This window comes from Conger conger, chromosome 6 (genome assembly GCF_963514075.1).
Source record: "Conger conger chromosome 6, fConCon1.1, whole genome shotgun sequence".
In the NCBI taxonomy this organism is placed as follows: Eukaryota; Metazoa; Chordata; class Actinopteri; order Anguilliformes; family Congridae; genus Conger; species Conger conger.
In genome coordinates this window covers 18,930,755-18,948,053 of record NC_083765.1, presented here as the reverse complement: position 1 = coordinate 18,948,053, position 17,299 = coordinate 18,930,755, and the positions used below count along the sequence as shown (strand labels likewise).

At 41.9% G+C, this 17,299-nt stretch overlaps 2 protein-coding genes across 3 annotated transcripts; one reads left to right on the top strand and one right to left on the bottom strand.

Annotated features, from left to right (window-relative positions):
- Nucleotides 1-648: 648 nt before the first annotated feature.
- Nucleotides 649-4,254, top strand: zgc:158785 (uncharacterized protein LOC791214 homolog). The gene is made up of 4 exons (XM_061246880.1): nt 649-794; nt 1,237-1,432; nt 2,764-2,970; nt 3,873-4,254. The coding sequence occupies exons 1-4, from the start codon at nt 649-651 to the stop codon at nt 4,029-4,031; spliced, it is 708 nt and encodes a 235-aa protein (XP_061102864.1). The 3' UTR covers nt 4,032-4,254.
- Nucleotides 4,255-4,484: 230 nt separating this feature from the next.
- lmnl3 (lamin L3) lies at nt 4,485-14,107 on the bottom strand. 2 transcript variants are annotated; one of them, XM_061246401.1, is made up of 12 exons: nt 13,271-14,107; nt 12,550-12,706; nt 12,193-12,318; nt 11,620-11,790; nt 10,297-10,422; nt 8,922-9,142; nt 8,385-8,604; nt 7,920-8,027; nt 7,392-7,505; nt 6,710-6,820; nt 6,498-6,578; nt 4,485-6,187 (listed from the first exon to the last, which is right to left on the bottom strand). In XM_061246401.1, the coding sequence occupies exons 1-11, from the start codon at nt 13,654-13,656 to the stop codon at nt 6,540-6,542; spliced, it is 1,779 nt and encodes a 592-aa protein (XP_061102385.1). In that variant the 5' UTR covers nt 13,657-14,107; the 3' UTR covers nt 4,485-6,187; nt 6,498-6,539. The 2 variants fall into 2 exon arrangements, with proteins under 2 accessions (XP_061102385.1, XP_061102384.1); XM_061246400.1 differs by lacking the exon at nt 6,498-6,578.
- Between the last annotated feature and the right edge of the window lie 3,192 nt (nt 14,108-17,299).

Here is a 17,299-nt window from a genome sequence, read left to right as displayed (position 1 = left end):
CTCTTAAAAAAACATCATGAGGAATAAAGATCTTCACTCCAACAGAGCTAAGACAACATGGTGCTACTGTATTCAAAGTCTATATTATAGAGGCAGTTACATTTTCCTCTATTGTATGTGCTAATAAAACTAAGAATGATGTCAAACATCAGAGGCTGAAGGTTTTTCAGCTGAAGTTGTAATTGGCTACTCCCTGTATTAAGGAACTGCCATTCTTAAGACAGGAAAGGCGAAAAGAACTAGGTTAAACACACTACAGTAGACATGTCATATGCATTTCAGACGTTTTTTTCCCCCCGAATGCAGACGGGAGGGATTAAATTTAAGAACACTTGTGCGCTCGCAGAATTGAACTCATTGTTTGCTGAGCATCCTCTCATTTCAATTGATTCCTATAAAATATATGTAGCTTGCTGATACTCCTATAAAGGATGGACAAAAAATAACTTGGGGCAATTGCCCATTATTGCATTGTGAGAATATTAGGGGGAAATTCCCAGGGATCAATGAATAAATGGGGAGTATATACATTTAGTTTGTATGGATCAACATCTTAATTGGTAGCCTGAGGATGGCTGAATTGAGTCTCTGTCCTGTCTCAGGTGATATTTACCTGAGTGGATGTAATGGCCCTCATGGACAGTAGCCATGGCATGTGAGGAACCTGTGGACCCAGCAGTGGAGAAGTCTCCTCTAGACCCCTCACCGGAGGAGCACCTGGCCCCCCCTGTGCAGGAAGTCATCCACTGCTGCAGCCCTGTCCCCTGTGCTGTCTCCAGTCCCAGCACCAGCAGGTGGGTCAGGCTCAAAGAGCTGACAACAGGGAAACCACAAACTAAAGCAGATAGATGCTGTGCTTCACCATTTCATAATTGCAAAATGATTGGTGAATTGGCCCTTTGCACTTATCTGTGCAATTAAAACAATGAATCACTGCTAATTATTGTTGGACTAAGCAAACAAACCTGTTGGAAAATGTTAAATTCAATGTGGAATGTTGATGCAGAAAGGATTTCTCGATAAAACTGCAGATTGCCTCAATATCCACAAACGTACAGTAGAGAAAGGATCATTAACCCAGGGCTTGTTGAGAATATTCTTAAGTGAGATGCTAAATACACATGTTAATCATCAGATGGCTGTATGTAGAAAGTGCTTTCGAACAATGCTAATGATTCCCGGAGGCCTTGTTGGCAGTGTTAACGGTGAGTCTCTGTGGTAATGAAGCCTTTGCAGCGAGGACTCGTTCTGTCGGATCTGTCACGAGGGCAGTGGCGTGGAGGACCTGCTCTCCCCGTGCCAGTGCGCTGGGACCCTGGCCATGGTCCACTGCAGCTGTCTGGAGCGCTGGCTGACAGCCTCAAACAGCAGCCGCTGTGAGCTCTGCCACTTTGAATTCGCCTTGGAACGCCTGCCAAAGCCACTCACCGAGGTAAAAGAGAAACGCCGAGACTCAGCTGCGGCCGACCTCCGCGTTAAAACCGTGACAAAGCCAGGAATTAAGCTTCTTCACCCCCAAACCCCCCCACCCCCCACCCCCCGCCTCCCCCTCAGCGGAAAGGCCAGTTTAAACCGTTATGACAATCAACTGGATGTTAGTTAGAGATCTAACCCTAATGTCCTGAAAGTTGGAGGAATTAATTTGAATAGCAATACTGTTGTCTTTACACATGGCTGTGAATTCTGTCTTCACTAAATTTTATGGAAAAGTTTTAAGAAATAAACAAATGAAAGTATATATTTCTGTACTTGAAGCTATGGATGGAATGTTTTGCACAACGGGATGCTCGAAATACAGCTTAATTGCCATTACAAGATAGACATTTATCATAATTTCTAGTTCATTCATAACATTTAAATTTATTTAGGAAGCAGCACTCTGATGACAGATGATAGCGGCTGTAGTCCTCCCTCATAGTTAGCTGCCCGTTATGGTCTGCTGTCCCTCAGTTGCTTTTAACTGAGAGCCACTTAAGCATGGAAATGAGATTAGATGGCGCTGTGTCACAGAGGAGAGGGTATTATGTTATATTAATGGACATTATCTCGTGCACACACTGGGACTGGGATAGTGCGGTAATTTTCTGATTGCATCCCCTGTGCCTTACGACACAGTCAGTAGGAATAGCCTGGCTGTTGCACAGTCTTTCTGAGACTGCTTGTCTCTCCAGCCTTGGGTAAGTGGCTCGGCACCAGCTCTCTGATAGATAAAGCACATACCTATTGGGAAGAATTATGGTGTGAATTCATCAAAAATGTTGTCTAACTTGGATTTACAAATACTTAAGTTAAAATAAGTATTCTAAGTTTATTGCTGGTAATAGCAGAACTCCCCAAAATGTGAAGAAAGAAATGTAGCCCTTGGATTTATTTGAAAGGCAAAGTTAGCCTTGACTCAAAACAGGCCGACATCTCATTTGTTAGTGTCTACCGAAGTAAGATAAGAGACATCAAACTGTGACACTACTTTGCTGAAGGTTACACTTAACAACTACAGTTGTCAAACTACTGGTCCATCAATCTATGTACATGAATGTATAATCCTTGTGATGGAATTCTATACCAAAAATGGTTCTAAAAAGAACCCTGTGAATCCATAGAACCCTATCTAGCCCAAGGTTAAAATAGTTCTTTGTCTGGAAGCTTTCACAACTCCACACTTATGATAAAGAGGGTTCCATAAGCAACTAAAAAGGGATTCCTCTATGGAGACAAGCCAAAGGACCATTAGTTGAACTACAGATCTCGCTTTGTGGTTCTCAGTGGCTGGACACGCCATCCATGCAGCACCAGAGGCGGACGCTGTGTGGAGACATCATCTGTTTCATGTTCATCACCCCGCTGGCCTGTCTGTCTGGCTGGCTCTGTGTCCAGGGGGCCATGGACCTCTACTACAGCAACAGCATGGAGGCCATTGGCCTCATTGTCCTCACTCTTGCACTATTCGCCATCTACCTGTTCTGGACCTTTGTGAGTACCAGCCAGTTTACACAGAATACAGGACAAGCCAAAATTGTTTTAAACTTTTGTAAAAAGTTCTAAAACAATTTACTTCATGCTTAATTACACAAGAAATAGAATCTAGACTATGAATAGAATGTTTTCCTTCTGATGGAGACCGTTCAATCCTGGAACCACGAACATGAAACTAGCTCAGTGTGTGCTGCATAGAGACAGCAAAGCCACTCTGGAATCCAACATGGAGTTGAGTTTAAAGCACAAATCCAGTACTCGGCTCACCTACTGTAATGCTTCCACTCTTTTAATACTGCCAGTCGCAGGCCTGGATATGTCTCATACAAGGCGTTTCAAATTCAATTTCATGATTGCCAAGATTTGATATTGTGCCTGGTCAGGGCAATGTCACACATGCCTATGCACCACACAGCTAGCGGTTAGCTCCTGCCCCTCCAAAGGCAGGTGGCACTCCACCGAGTCCCCATTACACACTTTAAAAAAAACCTGACAGAATATCACAACATATTTACGAGTAGACTAATCTGCAAGAAGTGGAACCCCTTATCTGTATAAAGAAGCCGCCAAATACTTAACTTAAAATGATATAGCCTACCTCTGAACACAGTATCCCAAGGCTACAGAAGTGAAAATATACAGGATGTCCTCAGCAACCTCTCAAGCTCTGCAGTATGCATTTCATGGTGTCGAACTTTAAAAACTGCAAGACTAGGATTTTAGCTTTAAGATTTGAAAGGTGCAACTCATGTTGGTTCCAAGTATATGACTGGAGAGGTATATATATATATATATATATATTTTTTTTTTTTACTTACAGGCGGTTGTGTTCCACTGTTGTATTGTGTGAGTAGAATTAAAAAATTAAAAACTAAGCAATGATCTGTCCTTTACCACAGGTCTCTTTGCGCTACCACGTTCACCTCTTTGAGGCGTGGAAAAGGACCAATCAGAGAGTCAGACTCCAGATCTCCAGGCCAGGACTGTTACCACCTCACCAACAGGAAGTTCCTGAGCCCTTCTCAAACAAGGACACAAGCAAGGAGACCGTGGTGTAGCTGTGTACTGTGTGTCACCATTTCAGGTGGACTACTACTCCCAAGGATTAAACCACTCTGCCCCTGGGCTGTATAGACTTCATGATAAATACCACCCTTTTGCTTTTGTTTGACAAAGAAAATTTACCCTTTGACAAAGATTTAGTTTTGTGTGAATTTTTTTTAATTTTTTTTATTTTAAGTAAATGAACATTAAAAGGGAAATCACTGGCAATGTGCTGAATTTGGGAGATTCTGGACAATTTCTTCTTCCAAAATGCCATTTCAAGACAGCCAGCATCTCCAGCACTCTACAAATGTCTGTACAGCTTTGAAATTCCCAATGACACCAATCATTCTGTGCTGCTACTATGTTGTTTTTATACAATCATGAACAATCAAGTCCTTCAGGTTTATACTCATGGTCAAATGAGCCAAATGGTTGACTGATGCAAACAATGAAGATCTGTGCCATCAGTTCAGTGAAAATCTTTATTGAAGTTTTACAAAATACTTTAGAATACTGTTGAAACACACATTTAATAAATAACTAAAGACAAGTCTTGTTCTTTTCCAAGGCAATGGACTGACAATAAGAGGCCTTTCCAATGTTTATGTTTTTACTTTTTGAAAATTATTTGAATAAAGCCAAAGGGGAACAAGTGCCTGTGCCAAGCAGTGCGAGAAGACCTCAGCATGGATACTTATGGAAGGGGAGGGGACCTCAGCAAATTATGCTGAAGATACGATTGGAACAATACAGAGTTAGAAAGCCAAGCGTCTATAGCCAAAACCAAAGAGCAGAGGACTCTACTGCTAAATGCTTTTTATTCTGTTCACCTAAAGTATTGAAATGCATTACCTCATCAAAATATTTTATAATTATAAATACTTCCATAACATCCATTACTTGACTTAGGCAAGTGGTCATGACATTACGTTTCTAGAACAAAATCCAATTTAATGGTCAAGCTTTAATTTGCGATGTGTGCATTCATTTTGACGGGGAAAACATTTATAATTTCATTACACACCAATATTGAATATAGCGATCAAGAGGTAGAATAAATGGACAGATGCACATATGTATGACTGTGTGCTTTCGAATACTATTAGCTAATGCATACTGTACAGGAGGAGCTTGAGACAATATGGAATAAGAACCCTTGTGATAGAGGGACCCTTGGTCAAATACAAGTGCTATTGTCATTAGGGCAGCTGTGACACTCATTTCTGTCCAAATAAGGCACAAACAAAACAATAATGAAAGTAGCTCAAATGAATGTCTCTCCTTGTAATCAAAATAATATTCTCTAAAAACTTAACAGAACTGGTTGATTTAAAAGGTATTACAGACCCAACCCTCCACAGAAATTCAAATTATATGAGGGACAGAGCCATGACAATATCAATGAGATTTTCAGACTAGCATTACATTTTTGTTATTTGAAAAACAAAACTGTTATTTTATGTATTTGCTCTTTTCAAAAGCTAAGTGGCATATTGGAATAGTAAAAAAAAAAAAAGCTCAGTTCTGGAGTATCTACAATTCAATTTTGGGGACCCTTGCCATCATGGCAGGTGGGTCATAGCATATAAAAAATATTTTCCCCAATGTACATCTCATGTTCAAATGTAAATGTGTGCATAAATAACTATTCCACTATCACTCATACAATTGAATACTGTGTAGTCTCGGTCACAGGGTTGAGGTCACAGTGCTAACCGTTGAAATTTAAGAGCCTTAAGTAGGTCACGTGAGTCGTTGAGCGGGGGACAAAGTGCTAGCCCAACTCAAAACTCTGATATAATTTGCTATGGGAGCCTGTGACAGACAGTCATTTGAATAGAGGGTATTGCTCATCAATTTCCTCTCAAAAATCCACTCAAAAAGCAGATTGAGCCAATGTATAACGCAAATTACTGGAATGGTATTCATAGTGAACATTTTCCTATAGTTACTCTGTTAAAGATTCTGAATATGCAACTTCCAAAGCAGTTTGAGAAATGTTGTAATGTACAAGTGGTCTTTTTTCTGTCACCAACCGAGTAATCCTGAACACTGTTCTGTCAGAGAAAACGGAGAGGAACTTGGGTCGTCTCCGGTCACAGCGTGCTCACGTTATGACTGAACATGGTTACATAACGGCGCACCTGGTGTCCTCTTCGGTCTGCCCCTGTGGAAACAGAGTGCCTTAACTTCTGACCTCCTGGACAGCAGAAGACTCAAGCATGCGTGGGCAGCAGGGGGAGTGCGTTAAAGCTTGGATAATGACACGCAGCATTACTGCCAAAACATTTAGCCTGCTAAGCGGCCCTTTGTCAGGGAACCAAATGCTGTCCATGCAGGAAGAACACACTATTGCGGGCAGGCGTTATCGGACATTTAACAGCTAAACTGCCACACCTCTAGGAGCATAAGCTTTAGCGAAGCAAGCGGCTCTGGGATCACTGTGCGAAGAAGTATGCATTATTTCACAACCTCACCTACAGGGGGTCTGATGGTCTGTCTGCACCACAAGGTGGCGCTCACGAGACCAAACAACATTTCTTTTTTCTTCTTTTTGGCTTACGCACCAGACAAAGAATAAAAAAGGGCAATTAAAAGCGTGTTTTTGAGCTTATAGCTACATTCAGAACAGGAAGAGAGTGAAATAAATACAGCAGTGTTTATGGATCAGAACCGGGGGCTAGGTTACCTGTCGGCGGAGATACAACTCGCTACCGCCAGCTTCCTCCTCCTCCAGCTCCAGCTCAGAATCGCCCTCACCCGCCCTCTGCACGCGGACCAGGCTCCTTTCCGCCTTCTCCTGTCGACGACACGTGCGGGCACACGTTAAAGCTCCCATACTGTGGAAAATGACTTTCCCTAGCCATGTGGATTACTGTATAAAGGAGTTGAAGGTGCTATAAAAACACTGAAGGTATCAAAACGAACAGTCCCCAAATAAATCCCCACAATCCGTATGAAGGACCATTTCAACTGTCCGGACTGTGTGAATTTCTGACATAATGTAATGAGCATATTGTTGTGATGGCTGCCTTTGGCACAGCCCACCTTGTAGCCAGAACAAATCCAAGCGCTCGGAACGAGCGTATCCAGTTCTTTGAAGCTAGCCAGCCAATCAAGAACATTGGTTCACTGATATCAATGAGCCTTAAAGACACAGTCACTAAAACAGCCTGTTCTTGGTAAAGCTCATGAGGCACTGGAGAATGGACTGTAACTGGACAGAGATTGTTTTTGGTAATGAATACCACAAACGTCTTGTTATAGATATCAGAACGTAAAATAAAACACTGGAAAGGTATATGATATGGGACCTTTAAGCATCAGGTTAAGCCTGGGTGTTTGCCCAGGCAGGCAGGCAGTGGACTCACCTCATTAAGAGGGCTGACCAGGGAAACCCTTACATCGTCCACCAGTCCCCAGCTCCTCTGCAGCACAAAGTCAGTGGGGGCTTTCGGCTCAACCCCAGCACCCGCCCCCCAAATCTGAGAGAAAGAATAGAACACGGAGCCAAAAATGTATTACCTGACAGCTAGACCACATTTACTAACATCTAATTATGAACATCATGGCCTAGAAATGAGGACTAGAGTTGGAGAATGATTTGTCCCGGTTGACTAAATCATGTCCTTAGTTGTGTTAAGTCTGTACTCACATGGGTCACTACATGTAGTTCTACCAGACCTGGGTTGAAATGGTATTGGTTTTGGCTTCAAATACTTTTACGCAGTCTTCCCGGTGTAGTGAAACAAATGAAGTGATCCCAAAAGTGTAAACCCTGTTCATCTGCTCCTCCTTGCAGTTCAAATGCACCAGGCAAGATCAATAGAGCTCAGAAAAGTCATCCAAAACAAATACCATTAGAACCCAGGTGCGAGTTGTACCTGCAGTCGACTCACCGTTAGTGTCTGTCCTGCTCTCAGGACGCAAGAGGCTGGGATCTGGAAGGACACCTCGGGCGTGGTCCTGTGGCTCTTTCTTAAGACCCACCCACCCAAAGGCTGGTCCTAGAGAAGTTGAAGACAACACATACAGGGTCCCTACAGCACGCTCTCACCAATGTACCCAACTGTAAAACGAAATAAAGATAAAACTGTCCCCACTCAAAACAGTTTTAACAAGTAAGTTGCCAACTTTTCTGCTTTAAAAGCATGCAATGTACTGTTGGCACTAAATGCTCAACAGTTTACATTTTTGTAATGATTATATACAGATATGAAAAAAAAAAAAAAAAGAATTCTTCTAAAATATATAAACCAATAGAATATAAAACGCCTTTAGTTACTTTCCACATTTAAAATCAATCACTTTCAAGGGTGTGTTTAAAGCAAAAGATACAGTATAATACAGTCCACAGGTCCCACCGTCTCAGAGTTGTTCCTAAGCTTGATGTAGGTCCCTTCGAAGTCGATCTCATCAATGGACACGCTCCCCTGTGCTGAGGCATGCTGGGAGATCTTGTAACCAGGAGACAAACTGGCCCTGCCCTCCAGCTTGCGTTTCTTCCCCCTTTGCCTTCTGCCAGCTTGCAAGTGCGTGCGTGACACTGGTGCATGCTGGGCCGGGCTCGGAGACAGGTTCAGTCTTCAAACGTAGGACAAAAGCAGTCAAGAGACAAATACACCAATCTACCCCCAAATAACTGCCCCATTCTGGTGAAATATTTCCAAACTTCTGCTCTACTTCTGATGTGTCAATATTAAGAGCACAGGCTGGAAGAGTTACTGTGACCTGAATTCTATCAAAATTTTTCCTTAATAGAGTCAATGGGAGTTCGAGTTTATTTTGATAGTGGCTTTAAATTTTGGTTTACTCCTGATGCTGAACTCTCTTTGCAGTAATTGCACACTTGTACTTAAGAGTCGAGGACAGATGCCGACGGAAGGCAAGCCCGACAGTACCTCTGCTCCTCTCCCTCCAGCATCTTCCGGTAGGCGTTGATCTCCATGTCCAGAGCCAGCTTGACGTCCAGCAGGTTCTCGTACTCCTCCAGCTGGGCCTGCATCTGCTGCCTCATGTCCGCCATCTCGCGCTCCTTCTCCGTCAGCCTCCGCTGGCCGGCCTCCCTCTCGCAGTCCAACATGGCCTCCAGCTCCCGCACGCGGGTCTCCAGGACACTGCTCTGCCGTGGGGAGAGGGGCTCAGCACCAAGGCTCGTCTCAGAGTGTGATCCCTTACCCCCTCCACTCCACCACCGTCAGCACAGCCACGTAAAGCAAAGCAGGCTACTGCTACCATACCGCCACAGCTCACTAGAGCCCAGTACAGAAAAAGAGTCAGGAAAACCCCTCCCCTGAGATCAGAATAAGAAGTCCTGGCTGCATAGGAAGACATCAAAGGATCTGGTTTTCACACACAGCCACGGTGTGGAAGGACTAAATAAGTTTGACCAGCCTCGTTAATTCACTGAACTGCGTTGGCCCTTAGTCTGTTAGTGGTTTGACATGCCGGAGCTTACCGTTCCCATAAAGATGCCCGCCCTATGTCCTGTCTGCATTGTGCTCATAGCCCTTCAACTGAATTCTTCAGCGGCCCTTTGAAACCAATTACCTTTCATTTCAGTAAATGTTCATCAGTTTTATAAAGTCTATGAATGTCTGACAATGACTCTGCACAAGCACATTTAGGTTTACTAGATTTATTTTACTAGTGGGATATAGACCTGATATAGCCATTTTGTGTTGTGTTTTCATGCATCTCTGAATTCATATATATTCAATATATATGCATATATATTACTATTTCAGACTGGCTGTTCCTAAATTTTATGAGCAAATTCACATTTTCAAAACAATATGCAATAACAGCAACATAAAATATTAATGGCCATTGTTGTCCACATAAGGATGGATTACCAAGTTAATTAAACCAAGTTAATCAGTACAATAATGCATCAGTCTGGCCCAAATAACAGATAACAGTAATAACAGTTTTAGATATTAAAATGTATGCATACATTTGCTTCATTAAAATAAGAGAAGCACTACTATCTTGATCCTAAGGGCACTTTAGGCCAGGTAGGCAGTTAAAAATGCTCCTTTACAAAACGGGAAAAAAACAAATTGTATAATGAAATGTATCGGTTGATTACTTTTCCACCATTATAGATCGCACACAGTAGAGAACAGTTGAGTCACATGCACAAATTCCTCAATTCAGATATACATAGTTGGTCAATGTCTGCCATCTAGGGTATATAAGTGTGTACTACAGCTAAAACAAAGTGGTCAGTAATATAGGGCTCCTGACTTAAAAATACAGTTGAGAACAATTTACCTGCTTCTGGAAATGGCTGAGCTGAGAGGACATGCTCTCTAGTCGCAGTTTGGTTCCAGCAAGCTCTTCCCTGGTGGAACTGGCCAAGTCGCTATTCTTGGAAGCTGTATGCTGTGCATTTTCTAACTGCAGAGTGGACAATATTGAGGAAAAAACAATCAAAATTATCACCACTGGCACTCGTGGGCTTCAGAGTTAAAATAATACTTTGTTCACCCACTTGAGACGATTTTTCAAACAATCATACAACAGCTGAATACTTTACTGAAGGACTCTCGAACAATGATTTATCTGCTGTAAAACTTTTGAAAGTTTTAAGCATACTTTCACTTTAAGCATATTTATTAGGCTTAATCATGCAAACGCAGTCATGAAGGTGATGGACTAAAAAGCTAAATAAACCCTCTCACATTAGAATAGTCTCACCGTGTGCAGCATAATCTCCTGCCTCATCTCAACACTCATTTCATTCCTCTTCAGCTGTGTCTTCTTATCAACTGCCTGATTTACCACTTCCCTAGATATATCTACCTTCCTGGCCAAACACTGTTTCAGATAAACAAACAGGGCAGCCATTTTAAATATACAGCACAGCAAGCCTAACTACAGTAAGCATTAGTTTGGTTGAGTTATGTGCTACTATAAGTATTTCAAATAACCCCTTAAAGATTTAAAATATTGTTACAAGACCACTGTAAATCCCTTCCTATCATTAAAAAAGGCTCATTGACATGTTGACACCCTCTACCTGTGTTTGTAGTCCCAGGTTTCAATATGCAGTTGACGGGCCGGCATTCTGTACCAAAACATCTATAGCAGTACAATAATTCAAGCTCATTGGTTGAAAATTGCCACAGCCAATGGCGTTTCAACTTCAGCGCTTTCACAGAGAAGGGGTGGGATAAACAGTGTTTGCACTTTGCCCCACCTGTCACCCTCCCCTACCTCTCACTCTCCCAGTTCTTTCCTCAGACAGCAACAGGGCGAGAAGATTGTAAAAACTATAGTACAATAATAACATCTTCTATGCTAATATATATGTATATTAAGAATCAAAACAGTTTCTAAACAAAGGGTGATAAGGAAGGTAGTGCACACCATGCCAATAAGCCTCAAAGTCAACTTAACTCATATAGTCAACCATTTCACCCTTAGTCAACTTCACTTGTTGGCAGCACTGCCCAGGATCCTTTGAAGCAGAGAGAATCAGAAAGGACACACCAGCAGCCCCTCACCCCACCCCCAAATAAACGAATGAACACAACCAAAAGGAGGAAAATTGTGTCATTTAGCCCAGGGAACAGAGGAGCACTGCGTGTGTACTTTGGCACTGTAGGTCCTCTCCAGCTCCTCTTTGTACTGCTGGATCTGGATCTCGTGCTCGTGCCGGAGCTGCTGCATGGCTTCGGTCAGCTTGTGCTCCAGCTCCTTCTGCCGCCCGGACTCCACCTCCACCAGCCTGGTCTCATGACGGCTCCGCATCTCCCTGACCTCCTGCGGCCACCAAAGAGGACATGCCTGAGTGATCTACAGGGCTCAGAGGAAACCTTACCAAGGGAGATGTTCCTGCGCAACTTTCTCCAACATCAGCCCTAGAAAAGATCCGTTTCTCCATTTTATACTAAGCTCTCCCCCATCCCAAGAGATAAAGAAGGCAATAGCCTAGTTGATGGTGTACATAATCAATGCAAGAACTTGCATTTTGGATCATTATTCTGTTAAGTATGTACAAGCAAACAGATCTTATGCTGGAGCCTTTTCTAACCATTACATTAAGCCAATATCACAAGAATTAGCAGTAACTTTAGTAATCTATACACATCCTTTTCATAAAGGCCTTTCATAGACATTGTTCGGCTATGAAAGGTTCATTGATATTGTGCAGATCCCCTTTACCTGCTCACTCAGGTGTCTCTGAAAATCCACCTGCTCCCGTAGCGTTTGCACCTGGTTCTCCATGTCCACCCTCCGCAGCATCTCTGCATGGAGCTGAGTCTTAGCATCCTGCAAGGCCAGCTCCAGCTAAAGAGCAAAACCACAGGATTAGTCTGGCGTAAGTAACACCAGCAATTAGCCGTACACCAACTCTGAATTTCATTTAGTTATGGAAACGTGCATTTCTGGTTGAAGCAGAAGACGACAACAAAAACTGCAAAGAGCGGAGCAATTTATGCGGTGGAGTCTTGAGAAAGTACAGTAGGCTGCAGTATGATAGGAAAACATTTGTTAGAATAAAAACAGAGCAGTGCCTACATTGGAAACCTGGTCCTTGAGGTCTGAGATTTCATTTTCCAGTCCCCGGTTTGCTGCCAGTAAGTTAGAAAATTCTGCCTCTTTGGAGTTTAGGGCAGCTTCAAGGTTTCTCCACCGCCCCACTGCCGTGGCCAGCTCAGACTCTTTCTTACTATTCCTGGGTAATGCATTTGGGACATTAAACAAAAGAGTAATATGGGGTGGTGAAAAAAGAAAATACAAACTTTTTATAAAGAATCATAATGTGCTGTTTCAAGATGTGAATATTTTATTATGCTGCTAGGTTCAAATGACCATGCACTGTATTCTCACATGTAAGATAAGTATGCCTAGCTGTTTCTGATATAAAGCACAATTTTAATAACAACACAAGTTGCATTAAATGTGTGTTCTAATGGGCCTAGTAGACCATTACAAAGACAATATTTACTGTAACTTGAAAAGCAAAACTACACTATCTAATTCTACCAGAATAAATGGTAACAAAGGCTAAGAGCCATTCCAGCAGAATGTAGTTAATGCTGCCTTCCAAGTTGCTTTTTAAATAGATAGCCAGGTAGGGTAGGCCTTTCACTTTGTTCAAGCGTAACACTGTGGAAGAACCTTTTATAATCCCAAAGTAATTCACACCACTGATCATATGCTATAGTAATTTATCTACAAATCTACATTAGAATGATAATGCAATTAGACAGTAGTAGAGTGTGGTCCAACAAGCTACCTTGTTTGCAGTTTTCGGTGATCTTCTGAGAGTCGAGACAGTTCTATTTCCAGCCTCGCCCTCTCGTTGGCCGTACTGTCCAGTGTCTTCCTAGCGTCGGCGAGTTCGTTTTCATACAGAAGCCGGATTTTTCCCAATTCTCTGGTCGACGATTCTTCCTTCTCCTCCAACAGCATCCGCATGGAAGATTTGTCATTCTCCAGCTGTCGGGCACGCTCTATGTATGCGGCAAGTCGGTCATTCAGCTGCCTGAGTTCCTCCTTCTCCTGAATGCGAGTGATGCGTGTGGGACTCGTGCCGGACGGGGATATCCCGGCCGTGCTGCGCTGTGCCGTGCGGGATGTCCGGCTTGTTGAGGTGACTGGAGTGGACGTTATGAAGGCCATTGATCATGCACCTGCTATTTCTAGCTAGTGACCTGGGATTTCAAGGGAGGTGTGATTTCACTAAATGCCTATATCAGTCAGTCTTTTCTCAACGAGCTAACCAGTTAGCTTCACAACAGCTATTATAAAACTTCCAGGGATGCGCAGTTAGCAAACGTTAGCTAACAGTTAACTTACTCGATGTCATATCCGTAATAATATGAGCATACACGCTAGCCAGTTAGGAGCTATCTGGTTCACAAACGCTGTTAACGTAAGATTCGAAACATTAGCTCGCCATATTTGTAAACCAAAACGAAAAATGTCAATACATCTCTTTTTAAATTACAACATGCTATACACCACGAACTGGACTGATTGATATGAACTGATACGGATTCGCACAAAATAGTTATACCATTTAGAGTTTCTAACAAAAAAATGCAGAGCGAGCCCACTCCCACTGCAATCAGCTGTTAAGACCCGACTGACTAAAATTAGTGATGTCACATCATCACAAGATCAGAATGGAAGCACCGGGATTTAAAGGCGAAGTTGAAGCGACGTCCACAAAAGGCCAGACGCCAGTGTCATATTTTACTGAATCAATTTTATTGGATTTTGTCCCTGTACAATTTATTTTTGTATTATTCCTCTCATATTGGACTTGTGATAGGAATAATTTTCCCAACAACACTTTCAGAACGGTCAACAAATATAACTAGGCATATTTCAAAATATTAACGTTACTACCCTATTTGGCATTCACTTTGTTATGTTGTTAAATAATTAGAGGTTTGTAGTATCCGATAAATGTAATACATATTCACCTATTTTAGTGGTTCTTAATCATTTTGTGTTGCCTACCTGAATTACCCTATTGGCTTTTGACTTCTGACCTTAACTCCCTGTCGGTCATGGTTAGGGATGAGGAGGCTAGGTTTCAGAGTGGTAAATTGGGCGGAATTCGGAGGCTATTCTTTGTGAAACATAGGGTAGCTTAATATTCCTGATGAATTACAATGAGGATAGTCCATCTGGGCACAGAAGGGGAGCTCAGGAAAATTGAGGAGGAGTGCTGAAATCAGTGTGGTACATTATGTAAGTGGATCTATTTCAATATCTATTTAAAGTATAATTATGTGAATAAGTGCTAATTATTGAAAAAGGTTTGTTGTCTTGTGAGGTTGGTGGCCTGACTTTCTAAAGGGGACCTACTTAACATCATTCAGAACACATTGGTGGATCAGATCATTAGATCATCACTGGCTGAAGACAATAGTCATGTACTGTACCTCCCAGTGCAGGAAAGTAGACAGGGCCTTGTTGACTTTGAGAGCAGAGTGGTAATATACTCTGAAGGCTCTGTACTGCTTTCTATTATACCCTGCATTTGTCATGTGCATTACTGAGGAGACTGCATTTTGGGACCTGATTACTACTGGTTGTTCATGAGCTTGGGGGGTCATAAACAGTGTCTGTATGGTGAATTTCTATTCCCCAGTGCCTGGTGTGTCAGTTTGTTAAGGCTGAAGGTTTAGTGTAGCGGCAACTCAAGTCCTGGTGGGCTAGTCCGTGTGCTGATTTTAGTTCCAACCAATTACCTTAGTTTTAGTTTTCTGGCAGCTTGTTGGTTCACTCCTGTACTTCAGGACAGTAAATATATTTAGGATAATATAACTAAGAGAAATAACTAAGAGCAGAAGTTGGCCCAAAACCCTGAAATCTGAAAGCAACCCTGGTCTAGTGTCCGGATGGTCAATTTGAAGCTACTGTGGTTGGAGCCTGGAAATCTACTCAGTACTTGGGTCAACAAACAGGATTATGTCCTAGGATGATTTTGGAGTGGGTTTGTGTCCACCACAAGTCCATACAGAGCCAGAGAAGTCTTCACCTGGCTCAAATGAGCATCTCCCCTTCCTGCATGTGACTGTGCACCAATGGTTGAGTGGCTCATTCCAATCGCTTATTTTTCACCTCTTTTTTTATTTTTCTTGCCACTGACCTGGAAATCAATCGAGTTCCACCATCTTTAAGGACATTCCCACCCATTAAATATTCCTTATAGGAGCTAGAAGTAGAAGTTAGGAACTCCTGAACTTTCCTTTGAGCAAGGAAACATGAGCGCATCCTTTGTGGAAGTATTATAAAGCATGCCATATAAATATGGATCCTGGACCTGTTGATCAACCTCTCCTCATCTGTCATGCATCTGCCATGTCTTCACTTATTTTTCTAGTCTCTTTTTCTAGCCTCTCCCAATGGGTGGAGCTAGGAGTAGAAAAAGGAAAGAGAAAAAACAGGAGAAAAAAAGAGAAACAAATAACTGATTGGACTGAGCCCTTGGTTCCGCTTTGAATTCTTAATTATGAACCAAATTGCCCTGTGATAGATAGGAGACTTTTCCTGGGTGTATTCCTACCTCTTGCCCAATGTGTGCTGGGATAGGCTCCAGTACTATCCACATCAGATCAGGGGTGGGCAATTCCGGTCCTGGAGGGCCGGTGTGTGTGTGCAGCTAACTACCCTAGCTAAATGATTGGTTGGGTAAGCCAACATTGGCTCACTCAGAGATTACATCACAGAAAAACATTTCATATTGGAACATAAGAACAGTCTTCAGCTGTCAACCATGTTAGAGCTAATGGAGCTAATTATGTAATTATGTTTAGATAATGGATGGATGGATTGTCAACCAAATTTTAAGGTATTTCTTTAACATTGGCCTTTTTTGAACTAGGACCACGTTTTTTCACACACTCTTCTAGGACTAAGCCTAATGAGAAGCTAATGAAACCAGTGCAACAAAGTGTGGGAACATAATAAAGCTCATGACTTGTACTATCTTGGCCGGGACTAATAGTAGTGATTGTCTTGGTCTCGTGTATCTTTTTTCAGAATAACGTCCCTTTTCATTTTGTTGCTATGTTTTATATTCTCAGAAGATGGCGCTATATCGCAAGTCTTCTGGAACACTTAACTACACTCTAAGTCGGTTTTTAAAAATATAAAATGTGATTCAATTCACTGCTGTCCGTTCATTGCAAAAGACCTTGCAATGAACCATGCGTTTTTTTGTACATTTGACTGATCTATTTAATTGCTAACAATGTCCATCATACCACTTGGTAGAACTTGGTTTTGTCCTCCTATGAAGAATTGTATATTAGAATATAAAAAAATTGTTTGCAATTTTCAAACTTTTGTATTTCCCTGTTAATATACAAACAAGGGACAACTTTTCACGCACCATCATAGGTCATGTAACGCATGTCTATTTTAAATTGAAACTAAATTGAATTATTTGAAATTAAATTAATGCAATTTAACAAAACGTATTAGTGCGTAAAATCCAGCGGACACCTTAATGGACTAGTATTGCTTAATTAATGATAGTCTTCATGCAACACCTCTGCGAGTATGACATGGATGTTAGAAAAGACTTTGAAAGTGGAAACTTCTTCCGAGTAGGCTACTTTTCGGTTCTTCCGTTATAGCCTGAAAATAACTCATAGCCTCCTTCATATCTCATGTTATATGTAGCCTATTAGAATTTCTGATACGTCTTTCGGACTTGACTTCTGAAGATTTCAGAAAGGAATCTTGATAGGCCTAAATAGCCTATCCAAGACATACCTCAATTAGACAGAAGCTTGACAAATAG

Excerpts from the sequence above, each read along its gene's own strand:
- zgc:158785 (XM_061246880.1), top strand. The coding sequence starts at position 649 with ATGGCATGTGAGGAACCTGTGGACCCAGCAGTGGAGAAGTCTCCTCTA. Across the intron at positions 1,433-2,763 it reads TGCCAAAGCCACTCACCGAG|TGGCTGGACACGCCATCCAT; the intron begins GTAAAAGAGAAA and ends TGTGGTTCTCAG. Across the intron at positions 2,971-3,872 it reads TCTACCTGTTCTGGACCTTT|GTCTCTTTGCGCTACCACGT; the intron begins GTGAGTACCAGC and ends CCTTTACCACAG.
- lmnl3 (XM_061246401.1), bottom strand. The coding sequence starts at position 13,656 with ATGGCCTTCATAACGTCCACTCCAGTCACCTCAACAAGCCGGACATCC. Across the intron at positions 8,028-8,384 it reads TTAGGAACAACTCTGAGACG|GACCAGCCTTTGGGTGGGTG; the intron begins GTGGGACCTGTG and ends CAACTTCTCTAG. Across the intron at positions 6,579-6,709 it reads AGTTGTATCTCCGCCGACAG|CCAAAAAGAAGAAAAAAGAA; the intron begins GTAACCTAGCCC and ends CTGGTGCGTAAG.